Source organism: Chrysochloris asiatica, unplaced genomic scaffold (assembly GCF_000296735.1).
Source record: "Chrysochloris asiatica unplaced genomic scaffold, ChrAsi1.0 scaffold00009, whole genome shotgun sequence".
Lineage (NCBI taxonomy): Eukaryota > Metazoa > Chordata > Mammalia > Afrosoricida > Chrysochloridae > Chrysochloris > Chrysochloris asiatica.
In genome coordinates this window covers 14,880,198-14,902,173 of record NW_006408527.1, presented here as the reverse complement: position 1 = coordinate 14,902,173, position 21,976 = coordinate 14,880,198, and the positions used below count along the sequence as shown (strand labels likewise).

General features: G+C 44.8%; 1 protein-coding gene across 1 annotated transcript; it reads right to left on the bottom strand.

The window, feature by feature from the left end:
- Nucleotides 1-1,489: 1,489 nt before the first annotated feature.
- Nucleotides 1,490-20,255, bottom strand: FAIM3 (Fas apoptotic inhibitory molecule 3). The gene is made up of 8 exons (XM_006834209.1): nt 20,219-20,255; nt 12,366-12,698; nt 11,591-11,731; nt 10,120-10,342; nt 4,810-4,937; nt 4,310-4,468; nt 4,083-4,141; nt 1,490-1,666 (listed from the first exon to the last, which is right to left on the bottom strand). Exons 1-8 carry the CDS (start codon nt 20,253-20,255, stop codon nt 1,490-1,492), a joined length of 1,257 nt encoding a protein of 418 aa, XP_006834272.1.
- Between the last annotated feature and the right edge of the window lie 1,721 nt (nt 20,256-21,976).

The window sequence follows — 21,976 nt, the reverse complement described above, 5'->3', positions numbered from 1 at the left end:
CTCCTTGGGCATCTTCATTTTATGCTAGTCATTCTTTCCTTAGCTGCCACTTGAGAAGGTAACAGTATCAATATGGCATTGCTGATGTTGTCACTGTGCCTGGATGTACTGTCCAGTCTGTAAAGACTAGTAAATACCAGCTAATAAAAGGTGCGGTTTCTGGACAAGTGCCCCATGAGGCTGAGCTCTGCGTGACTGGGAAAGGCCATCTTCCTCACAGCAAGACTTGGCAGTCTCTAGTCTCAGGCTCCGGCTGAACTTTGGGGCCGCCTTAAATCCAAAGACATAGTGCCTGACCTTGCTCAAAAAACCCTCAAATTAAAGAGTGCATGTAGGAGATAGGATGTCTCTTTTTCCCTGATGGAAACGCTACTGCAGAGCCCCTGGTCTCCCCAGGAGCCCCAGACCACTTCCCTCCCCATCTTGTTGTTATTTGTAACTGGCAAAGAGATAAGGTGTTATTTCTGAAAACAGAGAAGTGCAATGGTTCAGGATATAGGAGTCCTAGAGTAGACCAATAGCGTAAGCACTGCATCGCAAAGTTTTTGAATCTCAAGGTCATGTCCAAATTCACCAGCTGCTCCTTGGAAACACTATACAGGGTTGCTATGAGTCGGAAATGACTTGACAGCAACAGTTAAGATGCATGCACAAAGATCAGGCCCCAAAACTGTCTAAAAGGAGAAATGCTAGGGGCAGAACACTTGTGTGCATCAAGGCAGGATAATTGGAGTGAAAGGGATTTATATGTAGAAGTTATCTGCTTCTTAATTGTGGGCCTGACTTTGATATGCCTTGCCTTTCATTAACCAGCAAGGTTAAGTGCATCGGGCCCTAGTTAAGTATGGTTCTGAAAATGTAGAATCCTTTGCTACATCAATATACATTGTCCTGTTCCCAGGACACAAATTAAGTGGAAAGTTCACTGGCAAGAAAACGCCTTAGAATCAGGATAAACCTGTTCCCAGGGGTGTCCCCATGCCAGCCCCTTCCTAGCTTCCTGGCTAGAGGTAACCTACCCACCAAATGCAATGCCATCAAGTCAAGTCCAGCTCCTAGTGACCCTAGAGGATGGATAAAATAGAATTGCTCCATAAGATTTCTGGGGTTGTAAATCCTTATGGAAGCAGGCTTCATCGTTCTCCCATGAAGTGACTGGTGGATTTGAACTACCAGTTGTTTGGTTAGCAGCTGAATGCTTTAACCACTGCACCAAGAAGGCTCCTTGAAGCAGCCCAGGGCCTTACGTGAGGCTCAAGCCTGTGAAAGGCTCTTGAAGCAACAGACGTGCCTATCTGCAGTCAAGAACATTAAACAAGCACTGTAAATCCCACAGCCTGGAAAGACAATAGATTCCATTAGGATAAATATCCTAATTGCTAATTCAAATCATATGGACTGGAGACCAGTGTTGATGTGGGCAGTGGGAGATAATGGGGGCTCTAAGAACTGATGGAACAGGTGTTGGAACTCAGCAGACAGGTGAAACTCATTGGTAAAAAGGTCTGGGCCCTGGAGGACAGCTGGGAAGGCGAGTCAGGGAGGGAACGTTGATGTAGTCATCTGAATCAGCATCCTCTATCTTTGCAGGAGGCTGGTGGCAGCAGCTCACATAGTCACAGCTTGTCTTCAGGGATGGGTAATGGGACCAGAGAGCTTCAGATAGCTGGGAACAACCAAAGACAGACATATTAGATCAGGGCAGAGTGATACAGTGTCTCTCCAGGTGGCACTGTTCCATGTGCCTGGTTGTTGACTTCTAGCGGGCAAAGACACAGACAGGTGGCTGAGCTCCAAGTAGCCCAGCCCTAGGGATTTTTAGGGTGACGTCTCACCCTCGATAACTGGAAAACACTGAGATCTAATGTGGGCAGGTAATACCTTACATGGGATTCAGGCTACAATCACATGGCTCAATACAAGTCTGAAGAAGACCCAGGTGCTGAAGGAGTTTCCCCTCAGGGATTAGGTGATGTGATCAGTGGAAGAAATGTGCATTTCCTAGGGAGTTATTAGGAAGTGGGGTGAGTCATCTTCTGTACCTCTGTAAGAAACCGGAGAGGCCATGACGTGTTGTGACAGTGCATTCCAGGAAGGGGCTGGGGCAAAGCAAGTCTCCAGGGTATAGTGGAGTAACAAGCCAAAAAGAATCTCACTCCCTGGATGACTTCATGAAGACGCCACCCTTTACTCCTTCTACCAGCACCACCACAAGCACCCCTAGATCTTCATTTGAGTGGAAAGTAGACCTTCATCTTGTAAGTCCTGTGTTTGGAGGTCTACGTTTGAATTATGGGGCACTGATAGTTCAGCTCTCACTTTCCACGTGAAACTCAGGTTCAATTCCTCACCCAGGTGCCATTGCACAGCCACCACTTATCTGTCAGTGGAGGGTTATGATGCTGGATGGACTTTAAATAGCTTTCAGACTAAGATTAGGAAGAAAGGCCTGGCAAACTACTTCTGAAAATCAGCCAGTGAGAACATATGAATCATAATGACCCAACTCATGACCAATCAGGGCCAATCTGATGGCAGCCAATACCACCTTAATTAAAACAAGGAATTTGCTATACATAGATTTTTCTGGTTCTTGAAGTAATTGTGTTTTCACCACTGTGGGTTTCTTTAGGGAAAAAAAAAAATCTTAGTTTTTAAATCAAAGACACTAATAAAGTTTGAGGGTTTTTTGTTCTTTTCTTTTTTCAACCTGTCTGCCAATAGTCAATTGAGAGCAAAACAAGTTCCTTGTGTCCATTTCTAGATGTAAAGAATTGTTGTTAAGTGCCGTCGAGTCGGTTCCAACCCATAGCGACCCTGTACAGGGTTTCCGCGGAGCTGCTGGTAGTTTCGAACCACTAACCTTAAGGTTCGCAGCCCGATTCGTAACCACTACACTACCAGAGATTTAAAGAATGGTTAAAGCTTATCTACATCTCTCCAAGGCATCATCTAGGCCCGGCTTGACTGATGGATAAATGAGCCTCTTCCACCTTAAAGAATTTACTAGAACATTCTCCCTTATATCATATTACAGTGAAACAGTCTGGATAGCTTCCATGTTTTTAGACGCTCCTACAAGTCTAATCTTTTCCATATGAAGCAAAAATCCACTGTCATCAGGTGCTTCTAACTCGAAGAGACCATATATAGGGTTTCCAAGTCTGCAGATCTTTATGGGAGTAGACAGCCTCATCTTTCTCCCATGGAGCAATTGGTGGGTTTCAACCGCCAACCTTGTTAGCAGTCCAATATTTATCCTACAGCGCCACCAGGGCTCCTTTCCACATGAACACCCGTCCTATATTTGTAGTTGTTGTTAAGTGCTGTGGAGTCGGTTCCAACTCATAGCGACCCTGCACAGGGTTTCCAAGGTTGTAATTCTTTACAGGAGCAGAAAGCCTCATCTTTCTCCCGTGGAACTGCTGGTAGTTTCGAACTGCTGACCTTGAGATTAGCAGCCCGATTAGTAACCACTACGTTGTTACCGTTTATTATCCCATTAAGCTACTAGGAGTCCTAGTGTGGTGCTGTGGGTTAATGAGCCAGACTGTAAAGCTGTTTCAACTGCAAGGTCGGCGGTTCAAGCTCACCAGTTACTCCTAGGAAACCCTATACAGGGTCGCTATGAGTCGGAACTAATCCGAAGGCACTTAACATTAAGGTACTAGCATCGGAGTCCTGGTATGGTGCTATAGGATAAACAATGGACTGCAAACCACAAGGTTTAAACCACCAGCCGCTCCTTGGAAAACCTATATAGAGTCGCTATGAGTCGGAACCGACTTAATGGCCCCTAACAACAAAAATAACAATTTACTAGCATCAGCACACATTTATTCCAGGAAAAATGCATGGTTAAAAGTCTTAAAACTACGTTTACCACAATTCTTTGGTAGTCAATTTACCGACACCATCAAAGGAAACCAATGTATCTTGTTCCCCTGACTTTGTGACTAAAACCTGTTGCAAAAGCCCGCTCTTGGTCGCAAAGTAATCGCTACATTGGACAATTGCGCTTGCTCAGATTTGAAGCCTCCAGTACCTCCTGTCTGTTAATCAAGGGTCTAGGCGGGGCTTACCAGAGACTGGGCGGAAGGCTCGGGTGCTCCTGAGCTTGAGAGAGGTTCCTGCTGGGAACCTAAAGAGGACCGGTAGGATCTAGATGAGGGCGTGGCCGAGGGGCCCGGCTCCACCCTCAATCCCAGCCCGATTCTACCGGAAACCTGACCAGGACCAGCAGGCTCCGCAGCGCACCCTCAGGTCTGCTATGTGTCCACCCTTGCAGCCCGCCCACAGGCTCACTCACTTGCTGCCTCTGCAACCCGGGCTCGCAGCGGGCAGGCGCTGTAGATGTTTTGGGAGCGCTGCCGCTGAGACACTCGGGGCCGCTGCGACAACCGAGTTCGCTGGGAGGCCTCCAGGGCGCGCATCCTCACGGCTAGGCGGCGGACCCTCCTGGAGAGGACTTCTCGGCAAAGCCACGGGGAGGGAGGGAGGAAGGGGTATGTGGCTACCCCTTCCCACGCTCGTGCTTAGAAAACTAAAGCAGCCCTCCTTGGCAATGTCTGATTTGAAGGGGCTCGGTAGACGTGTGCGTACTTTATGAGGCGCAGCGCTGCCCGGCCCTGGAGACTAAAACGTCCCTGCTGCTCTCCCCCTCATTTCTGGGCCATTGACCCCCATTTCCCTTCCCCACACCCAGCTGCTCACCTAAGGCTTTCTGAGTTTCCCCTGGCGTGCTGGGAATGCCCTGGGCCTGGTGGACAGCTCAGCTCGCCCTACAGAGCCCTGAACCCTGGCGCTCACCTTTTCTTCTTTGAATGGCCCTTTTCACCACCATCCCCAGGAGCGCCAGTAGCATAAGGCCCAGGATGGAAGGGATCAGAATGTGAAATGCGTGCTCTTCAGAACCAGAGGGTTCGCGGTTGAAGGTTCTGAGGAAGGAAATGAAAGGAAGTGAGGGAGGTAGGAGTCTTGAGTGAGCAGTTTTTTGAAAATTGTCTCACCGGTTTGTCCCGTAGTATTAAGAATCCACTTAATAATGTCCCTTAGTATTAAGAATCCACCACTTCGCTGAAAAAAAAAAAGAAAAAGAAAAGAAAAGCCTTGTCTATGGAGTCAGGAAATCTGGGTCCAAATGCAGAGTCTGCCTTTTACTGGTTGTGTTGTTGTTGTTAAGTGCCGTCGAGTCGGTTCCGACCCATAGCGACCCTGTACAGGGTTTCCGAGGGTGTAAATCTTTACGGGAGTAGAAAGCCTCATCTTTCTCCCGCAGAGCAGCTGGTAGTTTCGAACCGCTGACCTTGCCCGATTCGTAACCACTACGCTACCAGAACTCCTTAGTGGTTGAGGGGTCTTGAAAAACCTGGAAAAGTCAGTCCTGACCTCTGAGCCTTGTATTCTTAAGTGGGGATAGTAAAACTTGTATCGCAGAACTGTTAGGAAGATGAGATAAAATCATCACAAGAATTTAGGTCTATACCAGTTGCTGGGACTCATGGTGACCCCAACTGTGTCTGAGTAGGACTGTGCTCCTTACAGGTGTTTCAATGACTGAGTTCTGGGACTTATATCACCAACCCTTTCTTCAGAGGCTCTTCTGGCTAGACTTGAACCTTCAACCTCTTTCCTTTCAGTTAGCAGTGGTTATGTGCCATGGAGTTGGTTCCCACTCATAGCGACTCTGTATAGGGTTTCCGAAGCTGTAAATCTTTACGGGAGCAGAAAGCCTCATCTTTCTGCCTTGCAACAGAGGGTACTCTCAAATCGCTCTCCAGTGATTCGTAATCACTACACTACCAGAGCTCCTTCAGTCAGTAGTGGGGCACATTAACTGTTTGCATCACCCAGGGACTCTACACCTGGTGTATAGCTTGTTATTGTTAAGTACCTTCCAAATGGTTCTTATTCATAGCCACCCTGTATAGGGTTTCTGAGGAGCAGCTGGTCTTTTTGAACTGCTGACCTTGTGGTTAACAGTCCAGTGCTTATCCTACAGCACACCAGGACACCTTCAAAAAGGTTTTTTAAAAACATAGCAAGGCTACGCTGCATATATATTAGTCCCCTTCCAACTTCTGCATCTCAATTTCCTTACAAGATTATTGCAAGTATTTAATTAGCAAGTATTTAAAAAGCTTAGTTAGCTTCCTGTAACTGTAATGTGTTTTTGAAAAGATATTTTTTGTTGTTGTTGTAGTTCTCATGGTGTTCCCTCTCCCTGAAAGACCTTTCCTGAATCTTCTTTATTGATGTTTATATTCCTTAGTCACCTGTGCTAAAGTCCTCTTTTCTTCCCCAATCATGGCAAAGCCAGAATCAGTTTTTGTGTGCTGTTTGTCCAAATTTTGTGTTCAATTCATCACATCTCTTACCACAGTTAAACTTGCATTAACCTGGGTATTTTGCATGTTAGCTTCTTTTTATATGTTTAGGAAATAGTCTAGAACATAGTTGTTAAGTGCTGTTGAGTCTGTTCCGACTCATAGAGACCCTGTGTAGGGTTTCTGAGACTTTAAATCTTCGAAGGAACCGAAAGCCTTATCTTTTCTCTTGCAGAGCTGCTGGCAGGCTTGAACCGTGAACCTTGTGGTTTGCAGTCCAGTGCGTATCATATGGAGCCACGAGAGATTCAGAGAAGGTTTGTTATATTACCGTCAATTCTTTAACTGGTATGCCAATGTGATTTACTGAACCAGGAAACAGGAGTTTGGTTCTCTTTGAAACTACTTGTATCTCCTGACTTCCTTATCTATAAAATCAAATGATGTTTAAAGTCACTAGCTATAATAATAAGTTTATATTTTGCTAAGCAAAAGAAATTCCAATTATTGTAGAGGGTTTTTTGGAGTCTTGGTGGCACACTGGTTAAGCACTCCGCTGCTAAACAAAAGGTCAGTGTTTTGAATCCACCCCTGAGAGAAAGATGGGGCAATCGGCTTCTGTAAAGATCACAGCCTCGGAAACTCTTGGGCTGTAAAGTAGTTATGAATTGGAACCCATTCAACAGCATTGAGTAGGTAGTGGAGTCCTCTATAATGCTGCCCTCTAGTGGTCACTTTTGGACTTCTGGTATGGTATGACTTCTGTAGGATCAGCACCTGATGGTGAACCACAAGGTTGGCAGTTCAAACCCACCAGGCTCTCCTTGGATACCCTATACAGGGTTTCTGTGAGTCAGAACCAACTCAACAACACTTAACAATAACAAGTGGTAAATTTTAGCACTTCCCTGCACTGCACCCAACTTTTAGACCTGTGTGCTGTTTTATGGAAATACAACGTGAGTCATACATGTTATGTAAATTTTCTAGATGCCACATTAAAAGTGGTTCAGAACAGAACCAGGACTCCTGTTTCTTAGATCAGGAAACAGATGAAAGTGTAAGTAATTTTAATAGAACATGCTATTTAGCTTTATTGTTAAGTGCCGTTGAGTCGGTTCCGACTCATAACTACCTTGACCAGTCTTACACGGTCCGCAACAACCTTGCATAGAGTTTCTGAGGCTGTAAATCTTTGCAGGAGCAGAAAGCCTCATCTTTTCCTGTGGAGTGGTTGGTGGGCTTGAACAGGTGACCTTGTGGTTCACAGTCCAGTGTTTATCCTGCAGAGCCACTATGCTCCCTGTTATTTAGCATAATATACCTAAAATATTCTCCTTTCTGTGTATAATTGACATCTTTTGTATATGTACAATTGTATATATGTAATTGACAAACTTATTACTGAAATATTGAGCAATACTTCTTCTCACACTAAGTCTTTAAAACCCGGATCTCAATTCATACCAGACAGATGTCAAGTGCTCAGTTTTCATATGTGCCTACTGGCCACACTGACCAGTACAGCTTTATAGTGAGCAGTCTTAATTCTCACTGCAATTAGGAGCTCTGGTGTAGTGGTTATGAATCGGGCTGCTAACCTCAATCAAGGTCGGCAGTTCAAAACTCCCAGCTGCTCCACAGGAGAAAGATGAGGCTTTCTGCTCCCGTAAAGATTTACAGCCTTGGAAATCCTGTGCAGGGTCACTATGAGTCAGAACCAACTCCACGGTACTTAACAACAACAACAGAGAGCATTAGAAAAGTGTCACTCTTGAGCTCCATTCTTGAGAGTCTGATTAAATGGCATAGTGGTGGCTTAGATGTTTTTTCTTCTTTTGTTTAAGATTCTCCCATGGTAATTTTGATAACACAACAGTTAATACTCACTGACCCAAGCCCTGGTATTTTCAATGACCTCATATGCATGTGAAAGCTGGGCAGTGAATAAGGAAGACCATTGAAGAATTGATGCTTTTGAGTTATGGTGTTAGAGGAGAATATTGAAATTGCCATGGGCTGCCAAAAGAACCAACTGATCTGTGTTGGGAGAAGTGCAGCCAGAGTGCTCTTTGGAGGCCAGGATGACCAAACTTCGTCTCTCATACTTCGGACATATTGTCAGGAGGGACCAGTCACTGGAGAAGGATATCATGTTTGGTAAGGTGGAGGGTCAGAGAAAAAGAGGAAGACCCCCAGTGAGATGGATTGGCCAAGTGGCAGCATCAATGGGCTCAAGTGTGGCAACAATTGTGAGGTTGGCCCAGGATTGGGCAGTGTGTCTTTTTGTTGTGCATAGGATCACTATGAGTCGGTACTGGCTCGATGGCATCTAACAACAACAACTTGTAGAGATCAGTCCTAGGAGGAGATAAATGAAGTATCAGTGAGATTAAGTGGCCTGCCTACCATCCCAGAGCTGCTTGTGATAGTGAACTCAGGCATCAGAGCCACACTCTTAATTATCGTAGTCAGTGTGGAAGCTGTGCATGTGGAAAGGGTTGTTTTGTGCTATAAATTGTGTAAGAGTATGTGTTTTGTGTTTTAGATGTTGTTCTCATTTAGTATTTCCTCAAGGAGCTCTGGTAGCATAGTGGTTACGAATCGGGCTGCGAATCGCAAGGTCAGCAGTTCAAAACTACCAGCTGTTCCGCGGGAGAGAGATGAGGCTTTCTGCTCCCGTAAAGATTTACAGCCTCGGAAACCCTGTACAGGGTCACTATGAGTCAGAACCGACTCTACACACATAACCATCACCACCGTCGAAATAGGCATGAATGAATATTGACATTATTAAAAGTTTTGAGACTCCTTCACTGGCATGGGGACATTGGTAAATGGGTTTTGTTAATGGAGCTTGATGTGCTATATTCACAGGCAGTCTGTAGCATTTCAGAGTAGTCTTCTAGAGAAAAAAACAGGAAGGGTTTGTGGTACCTTTAATTTGCTTGGTATGACTTTTCTATCCAGAGTCTTCATTTCCACCAAGTGATTGGGTAGGACTATGCAAATAAGGTATACAGGGCTCTAAGGCTGGGATTGGTTAATTTTGCACTCCAGCTCGGTTTAAAAGGAGCCATCTCAGAAGCAGAGATGGAAGATCCAGGACCATCGAAGGAGGAGCTTGAGTGGAGTGTGAGAAACAACATGAGGTGGTGACATGGAAAGACAGAGCAGCTTCAGGCTTTAGGCCCATGGACTGGGTATAGTTGAGTACTAACAGGCAGCAGACTGGCTTGCAGAATGTGCCCTTTGGGCATTTACAGACTGACTAAAGAAACTTTGTATCACTTGCCCAAGCAGGGCAGAGACCAAGGGGCCACATGGCTGAGAGGCTGAAAATAAAAGTGAGGCGTGCCTGCAGTATGGCAGACAGAAAGCATTCTTGACTAGAGAACTGCTGCATCCTGAGTTGATTATGATCCTGAATTGTACCCTGTTCACTTCCCTAAAAAACTCCATAATCATGAGTATTGTTATGAGTTCTGTGTGGCCATTGCAATGGATTATGGAACCCAGATGTGAAGCAGAGAGTGCTGTGGGAGGGATGGTTGGTGTCAGAATGGGTTAAACAGTTGTAAAGTGGAAGCATGTCTGACTAATTCAAAATTGGCTTTGGAGTGATTTTGAATGATCTTTCCCCCTTGTGAAGCCAGGGGAAGTCAGACATGGTTCCCACATAGTTTACTCAGCTTTCTCATGTTAGACGGTGCAGGAGGATGTCAAAGGACCTCCTAACTGTAGCCTACTTTGCCAGAGAATTAGCTCATCGTGGCTCACAGAAGCTCCTTACCTCTGTCTGTGGGACCTAATTTGATGGTTGTAGCTGACCGGCTGGGGCCTGACCTGCTCCTCCCGAGATGAGGTCTTTGAGACTGTCATGGTTGGCCCGAGTGTTGAGGGCTTATCAGCTGCCACTGAAGATGTTCTGGAAATTGGAGGGTGGTAGGTGTTTGAGGTGTCGGGGGGCGGGAAGTGGACTGAAGAAGTCTGGGTCCTCAGAGATCGCGTGGTTACTGCAGAAGATAGCAGGAGAAAGTAACCTTCCACTTCCATATGTACACTCACTCTAGCAGGATTGGGTTGCCATCTCTTCCCCCAGCACACCCTTCTTCCCTTTTACCCAGACCACCTTTGTTCTTGCAGGCCTCATGATCTACAATGCCTTCTAAGCAGAGGAGTATTTATGGGGAAATAGCAACTCTGGCAATTAATTTAAAATGACTGAATGATCTCTCACAGCTGATGATGGGAATTGCAATGGTGAATAGAAACTGCTCATTGGCATCCCCTTTCAAGTGGCAAGCAGGGCATGTGCCATGCCCTAGATACACCCCTGCTTCTTAGCATGTCATCTACACCTAGTAAATTCCTAGTATTTGCTTCAAATGCCATTTCCTGTAGGAAACCTTCCTGACTTCCCAGGCAGAATGTCTCTGTTTCCTCTGTGTGTGGGGAAACCTTGTTCATAGTTCTATGCCCACTATGCCTTGTGCCATATTTGTGGGCTCATCATTTGTCTCTGTCCCACATCTATCAGCCATAACTCTGGGTTTATGTCATACTCAGTTGTGCTATCCCACTTGGCACCTAGGGAGGTGGGGCCCTTTAGCGCAACGGCGTTCAAGGTTTTTAATGTGAGGTTTCTGATGGGAATATTGTATGTCAAATGTGTTTGAAAATTGGAAGCCATTTAAAAATGTAAAGGTATGTATGATCCTCCTTGATCTTTTCACTGAAAGATAGAATTGTTTAAATCGCTGGAAGCCAGCAGGTAGAAGACAGCTCTGTGGAGAGCATGAGGCATGGGGACTTCTGACTGGGAAACCAGCCCAGTCTTGGTGTGGGCAGTCATCCAAAAAAAGATTTTGTGAATGAAGTACAAATTCCATTGATTCTGATGCTACCTGGTGGTGATATTTTATTTCTACAAGTAGTGCCTGCTGTGCTGGCTGGATTAAGTGCTGTCAAGTTGGTTCAGACTCATAGCGACCCTGTGTAGGGTTTCCAAGGAACGACTGGTGAATTTGAACTGCTGACCTTGAGGTTAGCAGCCCAGTGCTTGTCCTACAGTGTCATTCTTAAAGGAGGACATGGAAGGCTGGTGTCAAGGAAGTACCCTGTAGTAAGGCAGGGAAACCCATGCCTGAGACGCAGCTTTGCTCTGTCAGCCACTCAGTGATGTCCTCTCTCCATCCACACTGTCATTGTCAGTGCCCCCAGCTACTCCCTGAGCTCTCCCATCCTAGCTTTGGTGAACTGACCTTTGGATATGAATGCTGAAGGACTGTCATCTTCAGGCATGTGGAACCAAGGGGGTATAGGAACAGTTGTTGAGTGTAGAAGTCTGTGAAACCATCCCGGAGGCTCAGGTGCCGGCTCCTCCTCCCAGAATGGATAATACTCTATTGGAGGCAAGAGGAAGACATTGGTGGGCTTGAGGTAGGAGGGGACTGAGGTCTGAAGACTGGATTGTTGGTGCCTGTTGAAGCTTACTCAACCAGGATGGATGGCAGGACCCACCAGAGAAGCAGAAAAGGAACTGGGCTGGTGGTTCTCATGAAGGAATACTCTCTCCCCTAACCTCATTCAACATTTCCTGCAAAACTCTCAGAAGCCACTGGGATTTGAGGCTGTGAATTAGTGTTGTATGTATGCGGAGACACCAGTGGAGCCAAGGAGAAAGGCAGGATTCAGGAGACATAAGGGATGGATCATATCACAAAATAACAACTTTGGCCTTGGAAAGTATTTTTCCTCATGCTGATCTCACATGGGATAAAAATTATGTCCTTTTGGTTCCAGTATTCTCTAGTCTCGGAACGTCTAATCTTCCCCCAGACCCATGGCCCGAATAGGATGGCCAATGCAAAGAGTGAACTAACTTGTTTCTTTTATACACTTTGAAGAGAAAATTAAGTTAATTGATGCTATGAGATTTCAACTGTGTGGATCGCAACAACACAAGAGGCTGGGGAATTGGTACACCTGGATGATTGTTGAAGCCTCTCCAAGTGAAAACATTCTCGGGGTACGTACCGCTGATGCTGAGGGTGATTTGCTGGTTCTTGCCTCGGTCTGTGTTCATGCCTATCCCACAGGCATACTCTCCGCTGTCACTCTCAACCAAGTCTGTCATCTCCACTAAGAACAGATTCTTGTCTGGATACACCTTCTTGGTGACTCGGTTCTGGTATTCTTTCTTGACAAAGGTCCCACTGGACACTATGGTGTTACAACCTTTGGATCCAGTCATCTCCCGGCACAGATAGACCCTCGTGTACTTTTCAGGCAGTGAGCACGTGAAGGTAATGGACCCTCCTAGTTCTCCCTCCAGGTCAACTTTTGGGAGAATCTTTAGAGCGTTTGATACTGAAGGGAGAGAGAGTTAATGCAGAGGAAATCCCATCCTCAATGAGATCTTAATCCCAGCCACATCCCCATCTCCAGTACTAAATTCAACCCAAGCCCTGGTTTCAGCACAGTCTTGCCCCAGTCCCAGTCCCATCACCATTATCAGCCCAGACTCAGCCAGTCCTTAGCCTCAGCCCTATGTAAACCTCTAGCTTTAGGCTTCTTCTCAGCCTTTTGCTACCCTAACTCCATGCACAACCTCAGTTCAGCTTTATGTCAGTCTACAACGCTATGCCTAGTCCCAGCTTGTACTAGCCACACCTCTCCCCAGCCTCAGCCTCATCACCAAACCCAAACCCATAAGGACCCAGACACCAACCCCCAGAGCATATAATTCAAATACCACCAACTCCAATGAGAGGTGCTATGCCATGGATGACCTCAAACAGCACACAACCCCCAAATGACTTTCGGGTGGTGTTGGGAGGCATCGTGTGGGTTATGCTGCAACAGGTTTACCTTTCCACTTTTGTTTAGGTCCCTGGGTGGTGCAAACAGTTTGTTCTCAGCTACTAATTAAAAGATTGGCGGTTCCAATCTGTGCAGTGACACCTTTAAAAATGACCTGACAATCTAGTTCTGTAAGATGACAGCCACTAAGGATCCTGTGGAGCTCAGTTCTACTCCAAAACATGCGGGGTCTTTAAGAAAGCTGAATCACAATGGACTCCATGGCAATAGGGTTTTGTTTTGCTCACACCCATTCAGCTAAACCATTCGTCCGTAGTTGTATTTATTCCATCGGTGAGCTAGTATTTATTGAATAGTTGATATCACTCTCTTCACAGATGGAGCAGATGACTAGGTATACCAACACAGTGTAAACGTGGTGTATTACAGAACAATGTCTTAAATTCCCTGACAGAGATAGCTTAGGGATCCTTGGAAGTATCAAGCAGTGGCACCTGACCTAGACTGTTGTATAGTTTGAGGAAGGGTTCTGGAAGAAATGATGTCTAAGTTGTGACGTGAATTGGGCACGGAGGGCAGTTGAGAGAATGGTGACTGCCTTCACTGAGGGAGTGAGCGAGGGGACAGAAGGGGAGAAGCAAGTGCATGTGTGCATACTGTATGCATGTGGGAAGGGAAAAGAGTGCTGAATCATCTCTCACTCTTGGCGCTTGAAACCGCAGTTCATGAGGCCTTGTCCTAAGCAGGCCTGTGTTGTAGCTGAGAGAAGACATGTCTAATTCGGTTGAATCAGCTAGAGAAGTGGGTCAAGTTGTGTAGGAATTTCAGCTATAGTAGGTGGGTCCCCATCTTTCTGGTCTGCATCTTTCTGGCAAGGAGGTTCATAGAGTAAAGGACACAGGGTGGAGGAGAAGAAAGTCTTCTTGGCAGTGAGGACAGCTCAGCTAAAGGTTCGTTGTGAGGGAAAACAGCATGGTCATGGAGTTCACAAAGCTTCTGAAATTCAACCACAGGGCTCACAGTAAGAGCTTAGTCAAATAAAGAAAGTCAAGAAACACTCAGGAAAGAGACAGGGATTGAGGCTTCTGGAGAAGCCAGTAGGTCTGAGGAAGTCATTCCAGTCTGGGGGAAAGGAGATAAAAGCAAACACGCGAACATGGAATGTAGTAAGACAAGGGCTAGGAAGAAAGCATTTGCAGGAACATGTTGGCAGAAGGAGTCGAAGAGGCAGTGAGAAATGTAAGAGATGATGTGGAAACCCTTACATGAATAGCCAGTCACGGCTCTACATCTGCTGAAATTTGTGATGGCAATGGAAGGGCGACATTATGCAAAGCACATGAGCCAGTTTAAGGGATGAGAGGACCCTCCTGTGCCTCTAGAATGCTCACACACACCTGTGTGTAAAGCCCAGTTGAGGGGGGATGTACAGGGACATTTATGGCTGAGAACCTAGGCAGAGTGGACCATGAATGCTGCTTCCCCCAGAACAAGAAATTATAATAATAAAGATCCTAATAACAGAGTTTGGTCTTCTTCCACTTAGGTTGGGATTCTGGGTAAGTCCCAGACTTCCTCATTGCTCAGCTAGTGAGACAAAGCACAAAGAGAGCTTCTGGGCACACTGAGTTCTGGTCAGAACAAGGGGGCACTAGTTGGCGATCTGAAAATGACCAAAACCTCAGGAGAAAGTAACCAAACTTCCCTGAAGTTCCTAATAGTTAACAACATATGTCGTCTTAGAAAGGGATTTTTCCTAAATTAATGAACTGAAACAGTTCCAATCTCCTGGTTTAGAATTCTAAAATAGCACAGTGTGCTTAAGAGTCATCTTGCAGGGGTGGTATGGGCAGCCATCTAAGATGCAACTATTCCCGTGTGGAGCAAAGAAGAGTGAGAAAATCAAAGATGCATGGAAACAGTTAGCCCAGTGAACTCACGGACCATATGAACCTTAATTTCTAGAATCTGTAGACCAGGAGAACGAGATGCTGCTTACCTACCAACACCAACCCTTCTGAAAGGGGGTCAAATTAGGAAGTCCCAGATAGAGAGGAAGAAAAATGTGGAACAAAACTTACCATCATAAGAAAGACCAGGTTTACTGGTAGGATAGAGACTGGTGGAACTCCCAAGACTATGACCTTCAACACCCTTCAGGCCTAAAACTGAGCTCATCCATGTGATACAATTTTCAACCAAACAACAGACAAGTTACAAGGTGAACAGGACTCCTGGTGTGGCACTGTAGGATCAGCACTGGACTGTGAGCCACAGGGTCAATGACCTTATACAGGGTCACTATGAGTCGGAACTGACTCAATGGCACATAACAATGAGACAACACTAACATAAGGTGAGCTGTAACACTAGGGAAAGAGCTCTGGTAGCGTAGTGGTTACGAATTGGGCTGCGAACCACAAGGTCAGCAGTTCAAAACTACCAGCTGTTCCACAGGAGTAAGATGAGGCTTTCTGCTCCCGTAAAGATTTACAGCCTCGGAAACCCTGTACAGGGTCGCTATGAGTCGGAACTGACTCCACAGCACATAACAACATAACACTAGGCAGGAATACATTCCTTAGAATAATCAACCATTCAAGATCAAAAGAGCAGCATTTGCCCAAGAACAAAGTTTGGAAGACAGGAAGGGTTAATAAAGAAAGAGGAATGGAAATAGTAAACCCAGGGAGGAATTGGTATAAGTGATATTACATTGTGAAGATTGCATGAACAAAATGTGTACCAATTGTTGAATGGAAAACTGATCTGCTCTGTAAACCTTCACTCAATTCACAAAAAAGGGTTAAACAAACATAGTAATCTGAGAACTTGCCAAGATGCAGATGATCAAGATGCAGATGATTTATCCTACCCTTAGGGATGATGACTACATCTGTCTAGGATGGGTGGTGGTGGTTATGTACCATGGAGTCGGTTCTGACTCATAGCGACCCTATACAGGGTTTCCGAGGCTGTAAATTTTTATGGGAGCAGAATGCCTCATTTTTCTCCTGTGGAACAGCTGGTAGTTTCGAACTGCTGACCTTGCAGTTCACAGCCCAATTCATAGCCACTATGCTACCAGAGCTCCTTGTCTAGGATGGAGACATCTGTATTTTTCAACAAATGCCCCAGGTATCCTTGCAGTTCTACAATTCTGGGCTATAGAACTACATTTGCAAATGATTCTGGGGAAGAAAGGGAGGAATAAAGGTCCCTAAAGAAACAAATCTCTTTAATGTTAATACTGCAAAAAAAGCTCCAAAGTGACATTAATCTCTGAATTGATGGCTTGATTTTCAGAGGTGATGGTAGGGGCAAGAGAGAGAGGTGGTTTAAAAAGTCACTCTCAATCAATGTCAATATATATGTTGTTGTACATGCTGTGGAGTTGGTTCTAACTCATAGCAACCCTTATGGGGTTTCCAAGGAGAAACTAATAGGTTTTGAACTGCCGACCTTATGGTTTGAAGTCCAGTGCTGATCCTACATCCCACACCAGGAGTCCAAAAATATATGTGTGGAACATGAAAAAATAACAACAAAAAACCCTGTAATTTTCATAATGCAAAATAAAGTAAACCTTTCTGAGGTTTTGGCTGGTGGGATGCTCTGAAGATAGTCGTTGGCTGTTGTGTAATGAATGGAGGGAGTAATGATGAGAACCTGATTAATTCAAGTCATAGCAGAATCTTGGGAAATGGAAAGCTGGCCTGAGATTTCTGTATTTGTCTAAAGGGACATGGTCTGCAATTTGTGCTACATACATTGGGCTCAGTGGACTAGACCTACCCCTCAGATTTGCATAATTGGGACAGAAGTACAAATGAAAACCCAAATACCATATGTGTAAATGTTTTAAAGTTATAGACAAAACTAGTAAACTGTTGAGTAAAATATGTTTTGTATCTGGTGTGGCGTTGCGGGCTAATGCGCTGGACTGCAAGGTTGGTTTGAACCTCAAGATTGGTGGTTCAAACTCACCAGCCACTCCTTGGGAACCCTATACAGGGCTGCTATGGTCAGAACTGACTTGATGGCACTTGGAACAACAACCCTTGTCTTGTCAAATTCACATACTCCTTGCATTACCACTCCAGAACATGGCTCTTCTGTGAAAACCAACCCCAGAGTTCATGCTCCTGGCGTCAGGTCTAACTTCCTTGTCCTCTTACCTCTGACCCCTGACCACATCCCAAAGGTCCTACTATACATGACAGACATCTCAGCTTGTATGTGCAAGTTCCATCTACACCCCATCTCTTCTTTAAACAGCTGTATGTGGTCACATTTTTGTAGGATGCAGGGTCACCCTCAGAAGTAAGACCCAGGGTAGAGGTTCACACAGTCACTGGAAGTAGGGTGGAGTCATTTGGACAGGAAAGTCAAGATCTAGAAGAGGAAGTATGGGCTGGTGAATTCTGTACCCTATAGGAATGGACATGACTGTAGAAAATACAAATAATCAGTGGGTGCTCCAAAGTGTGAGGGTCCATGGCAGAGATCCCGCTGGCCCAGCAAGAATGGGGAGACTGCTCAGGACAAACAGTTGTTGGGGTCCATAGAATTAGTTCCAACTCATAGCAACCTTTTCAATAACAGAATGAAATGGTGTCTGAGCCATACCATTATCATGGTCATTGTTATGTAAGGCTGAAGTGGTACCATTTGAGGAACCCTTCACTCTTGTGGCTCTTTCATTCTTCCTCCCAACTATTCTTCCCTCTGAGATTCAAACTTAACCATACATAGACCGTGCCCATAGTCTCTGACTATGTCTCACGGTATCTGCAATCTCAGTAAAATTCCATTCTTTTGAGCTTTTCAGTTTTCAAGTCAACAAATATTTATTGTGTTTCTTCTATATTCAAGGCATCACAAAGAATACAAATCACAACAAACCATTTTTACCCTTAAGGAGCTTTCCACTTAAGTAACAAAATAAGATGGGTCCACATTGATCCATATTACAAGGCAAAATGTGATCAGTTGTTGGAGCTTGGTAGGTGGGACTCAGAAAGTGTACAATAAGGAGAAGGAGTTTGAGATGGTCTTTGAAGGACCCATCAAAGGAATGGTGAGACAAAAGATGTTCTTAGAAGAAGAACTAACATGAGCAGAAAGAACATGGTAGCTCAGAATGTGTTCGGGAAGATTCTTGTTTCATGGAAGGTTAGAAAGTGCCTGGGGGAGTACTATAAAAAGTGGATGCTTTGGAGAAATTTGTATTTAATTCAGTAGGCAGTGGGAGTATTGTAAGGTTTGGAGGAAGGGCAATCCCATAATTAGAGTTAAGGTTTAAGAAGATAAATCTTCAAGATTAATCATGCAGGTTGGTTTAAAGGAAGTAGGAAAGATAATGAAGAAATTAATCGTGTATCTTAGCTTTCCTTTTCATTCCTTCTGCTTCCATTCTAATAGAGGCTGTCATTGCTTCTCAGCTTAATAATTGTGGATCTATCAATTATACCCACCACCACCTGTTGCCATGGGATTGATTCTGACTCTTAGCAACCCATGTCTGTTAGAGTCTAATTGTACCCCTTAGGGTTTTCAGTGACTGCTTTTTCAGAAGTTGATGGTCAGGACTTTCTTCCAAAGTGCCTCTAGATGGACTTAATATACAACCAACCTGTTGTCAGCCATGATTTTTTCAGTCATCTCATATGCATGCAAAAGTATGATAATGGAAAAGGAAGACAGAAGAAGGACTGATGCAATTGAACTGTGGTAATTGGCAAAGAATGTTGAATATACTGTGGACTGTGATAGGAATAAATAGATCAGTCTTTAAAGAAATAACAATCAGAATGCTCCTTAGAAGAAAGGATGGAGAGACCTCTACTCACTTATTTTGGACATGTCTTCAAGAAAGATCAATCTCCTGAAAAGCACATCATGTTTGGTAGAGAATCAGCAGACACGAGAAGTGTTTCTTAATGAGCTGGATTGACACAACAGTCACAAGAATGGACTCGGACATACCAGTAACCATGTTGTTGTTGTTAAGTGCTGTCAAGTCAATTCCGACCCATAGTGACCCTCTATAGGGTTTCCAAGGAGCAACTGGTGAGCTTGAATCACCGACCTTGCAGTTCAAACAACTTTGCAGTCTGATGCATTAGCCCACAGAGCCACACCAGTAACCATGAAGGACCAGGAAACATTTATTCTAGGATCCACAAGATTGCCATGAGATGAAGCCAATTTGATGGTGACAAACAACAATAACAGAAATTAACATGAATTGGCCAATTATTGGATCAACAGTAACCGTAAATGAAAAAAGGTGTTAAAAAGCCATTCTGACATTTTGAGGCTGTTGTCAGAGACAGTTAAGACAAATGGAGTAAGCTGCTTGGCATGGTGACCAAGGAGAAGCTTAAGGTAAAGCGCAGAGCATGTAGCATTTTGGATTTTGGTGAAATTCAAGTGAGAGTGCCCAGAGGTCAGTTTCATTTCCTGAGATATGGTACTCAGAAAATAGAGTAGGGCTGCAGAATGTATTAGGAACACTTCATGTAGAGTTGAAAGTTGAAAATTCAAGAGAGAAAGAGACCCAAAGAAAGAGAACATGAACATGGAAGTAAGAAGAATGAACTTTGGAGGCACCTGTGACAAGATCTCATATTAACAGGCTATCATTTCTGGGAGAGGAGTTCTGGTGTGGCGCTGTGGGTTAATGCACCAGACTGCAAAGCTGTTTGAACTTCAAAGTCGGCAGTTCAAGCTCACCAGCTGCTCCTCAGAAACCCTGTATAGGGTCGCTGTGGGTGGGAATCGACTCGACAGCACTTAACAACAACAACAACAAATCTGGGAGATATGATAATCCCTTCAGCCTTTATGAATGAACACCTGACCCGAATAGAAGTATCTAGAATGGAGCAACAACACTGGCATAGGGTGGAGAAGACCTCCATCCTTGCAGTGCCCTAGGTATTGGTTTGCAGTGGAATGTGTCCAGAAACATCTTAGCTGAAGATGCCTGGCAACTTCTGTACGTGTGGCCAATTCAAATCTCGTAAGAAGTCTGAGGAATTGTACTTCCTCATAGCACTTACCTGGCAGGAAGTAAAGTGACCAAATCCAGAGGTTCATGGCTCCTTCCCAAGCAAGATCTCATCTGAGAGCCTCTGGAGAGGGACAAAGACCCACTGCCCAACCCAGAACCTTTTGTGATCTGAAATAGTTTTCTGGCCCTCACGAAAAGCAAGGTTTGAAAATGAGGAAATGAAATTTGTGTTGTTTGCTAACTAGTGTTATACTAAAAAGAAAATATTAGCAAACCACAGCGGAAGTCAGCAATTGAGAAAACATGTGTTGAGTGAGGATGAGTTTCTAAGGTTCAGAGGCTCCCCAGGCAACTACCAGATCTGCTATTTCCTTGTCTTCATCACTTTGTCTTAAGAGTCCCTCCTATGCTTTAGCTTTATCTATAGGAGTAAGAGTCATTTGCTTTGTCTCTCTGTCTTTGGGATAAAGGAGCCCTCTCATTATTTTTCTCTCATCGAGGATGTATGGATAAGAGCTTGAACCTTAAGTCAGAAGATGCCAGTTGTAGTCCTTACAACTAAAAATAAATAAAATCAAAACAAAATCATTACTGTTGAGCTGATTCTGATGCATGGCGACCCCCATGTTACAAAGTAGAACTGCTCCATAGGATTGTTTTGGCCGTCATCTTGATGGAATCAGTTCTCCACGCCTTTCTTTCGTGGTACTATGTGGATTTGAATCACCAACCTTTAGGTTAGTAACTTAACACAAATTGTACCACCCAGTGATCTGTTGTAGTTCTCATCAGCCAACAATGAACTCATTTGACAAATGTTTTGAGTAACTACTGGACTTTGAGCTATTTACTGCCTTTCTTAGAGTCTTAATTTCTTTATCTATAAAATGAAGAGGGGGCTAGGAGGTCCCTGAAATTCCATCCTGTGAAATATCATTCCTGAGGTCTTACCACTGCTCATCCAGCATCTCAGTTTAGTCGTCCCTTTTCTCCCAACCACCTCCATAAGGCATTGCCTTTTCATGGGGGACTTGTGATAGACCACTTGGCTGAGTGATATTTTATGATACTGAGGGTTCAGGGGGTAAAACCCCATGAGCCATGGGAAGAGAAAGATGCAGAGGTAATTGGTAAGATATCTTGGAAAGATCTGACTTCTAGTCCTGGCTTAGAACTTTCTGGCTTTGAGAAAGCCTTCTTTATAAAGTAGGGCTGATCCCTGTCCAGCCTGTCTTTCATGAGGCCAAGGAAAAATCTCAGACATGGAAGTACTTCAAGCATTTTTACATGAGGAAATATGAATAGTTCTTACTTATGGGGAGGATTCCCAGGGGTCGTTCCTGGGTGTTACAAGTGCCTAGGTTTTTAGGCCCCAACTCCAGGCATTGCAGCCTCTTGTAACTACAGAGGATTTAGACTATGTTTGCAGGAGGTGTGCCTGACTCCCTCAGGCCTCCTCAGTGTACTGTGCACTCACCCATGCACCCCAGATTTATCACATGCTGTCTAGAATGCAAAACAACAACATCTGCAGTGGAAGCTGAATAGGAGGCTCAGAACAGGTGCAGAGGAAGCGTGTGGGGGACAAGCAGTCTGCCCTGACCCATCCCTCTCTGGGTTTCCATATTCCATAACTGGTGTAGTTGCGATTTCTCCAGTCATCAATTACGGAAAGATGTTCAACTGCAACCACTGGCCACTGGTCAGAGTGCCAGAGGCCTCGGCTCAGATCATCCACTAGCCTTCCCTATATGAAGGACTCTCCCCAGTGGGGAGCTGAGCTCTGTGATCCCCTGGGCTTTAGAAT

Excerpts from the sequence above, each read along its gene's own strand:
- FAIM3 (XM_006834209.1), bottom strand. The coding sequence starts at position 20,255 with ATGAACCTCTGGATTTGGTCACTTTACTTCCTGCCAG. Across the intron at positions 12,699-20,218 it reads GTCACTTTACTTCCTGCCAG|TATCAAACGCTCTAAAGATT; the intron begins GTAAGTGCTATG and ends CTCTCCCTTCAG. Across the intron at positions 4,469-4,809 it reads GGCCATTCAAAGAAGAAAAG|TCCTCTCCAGGAGGGTCCGC; the intron begins GTGAGCGCCAGG and ends TTTGCCGAGAAG.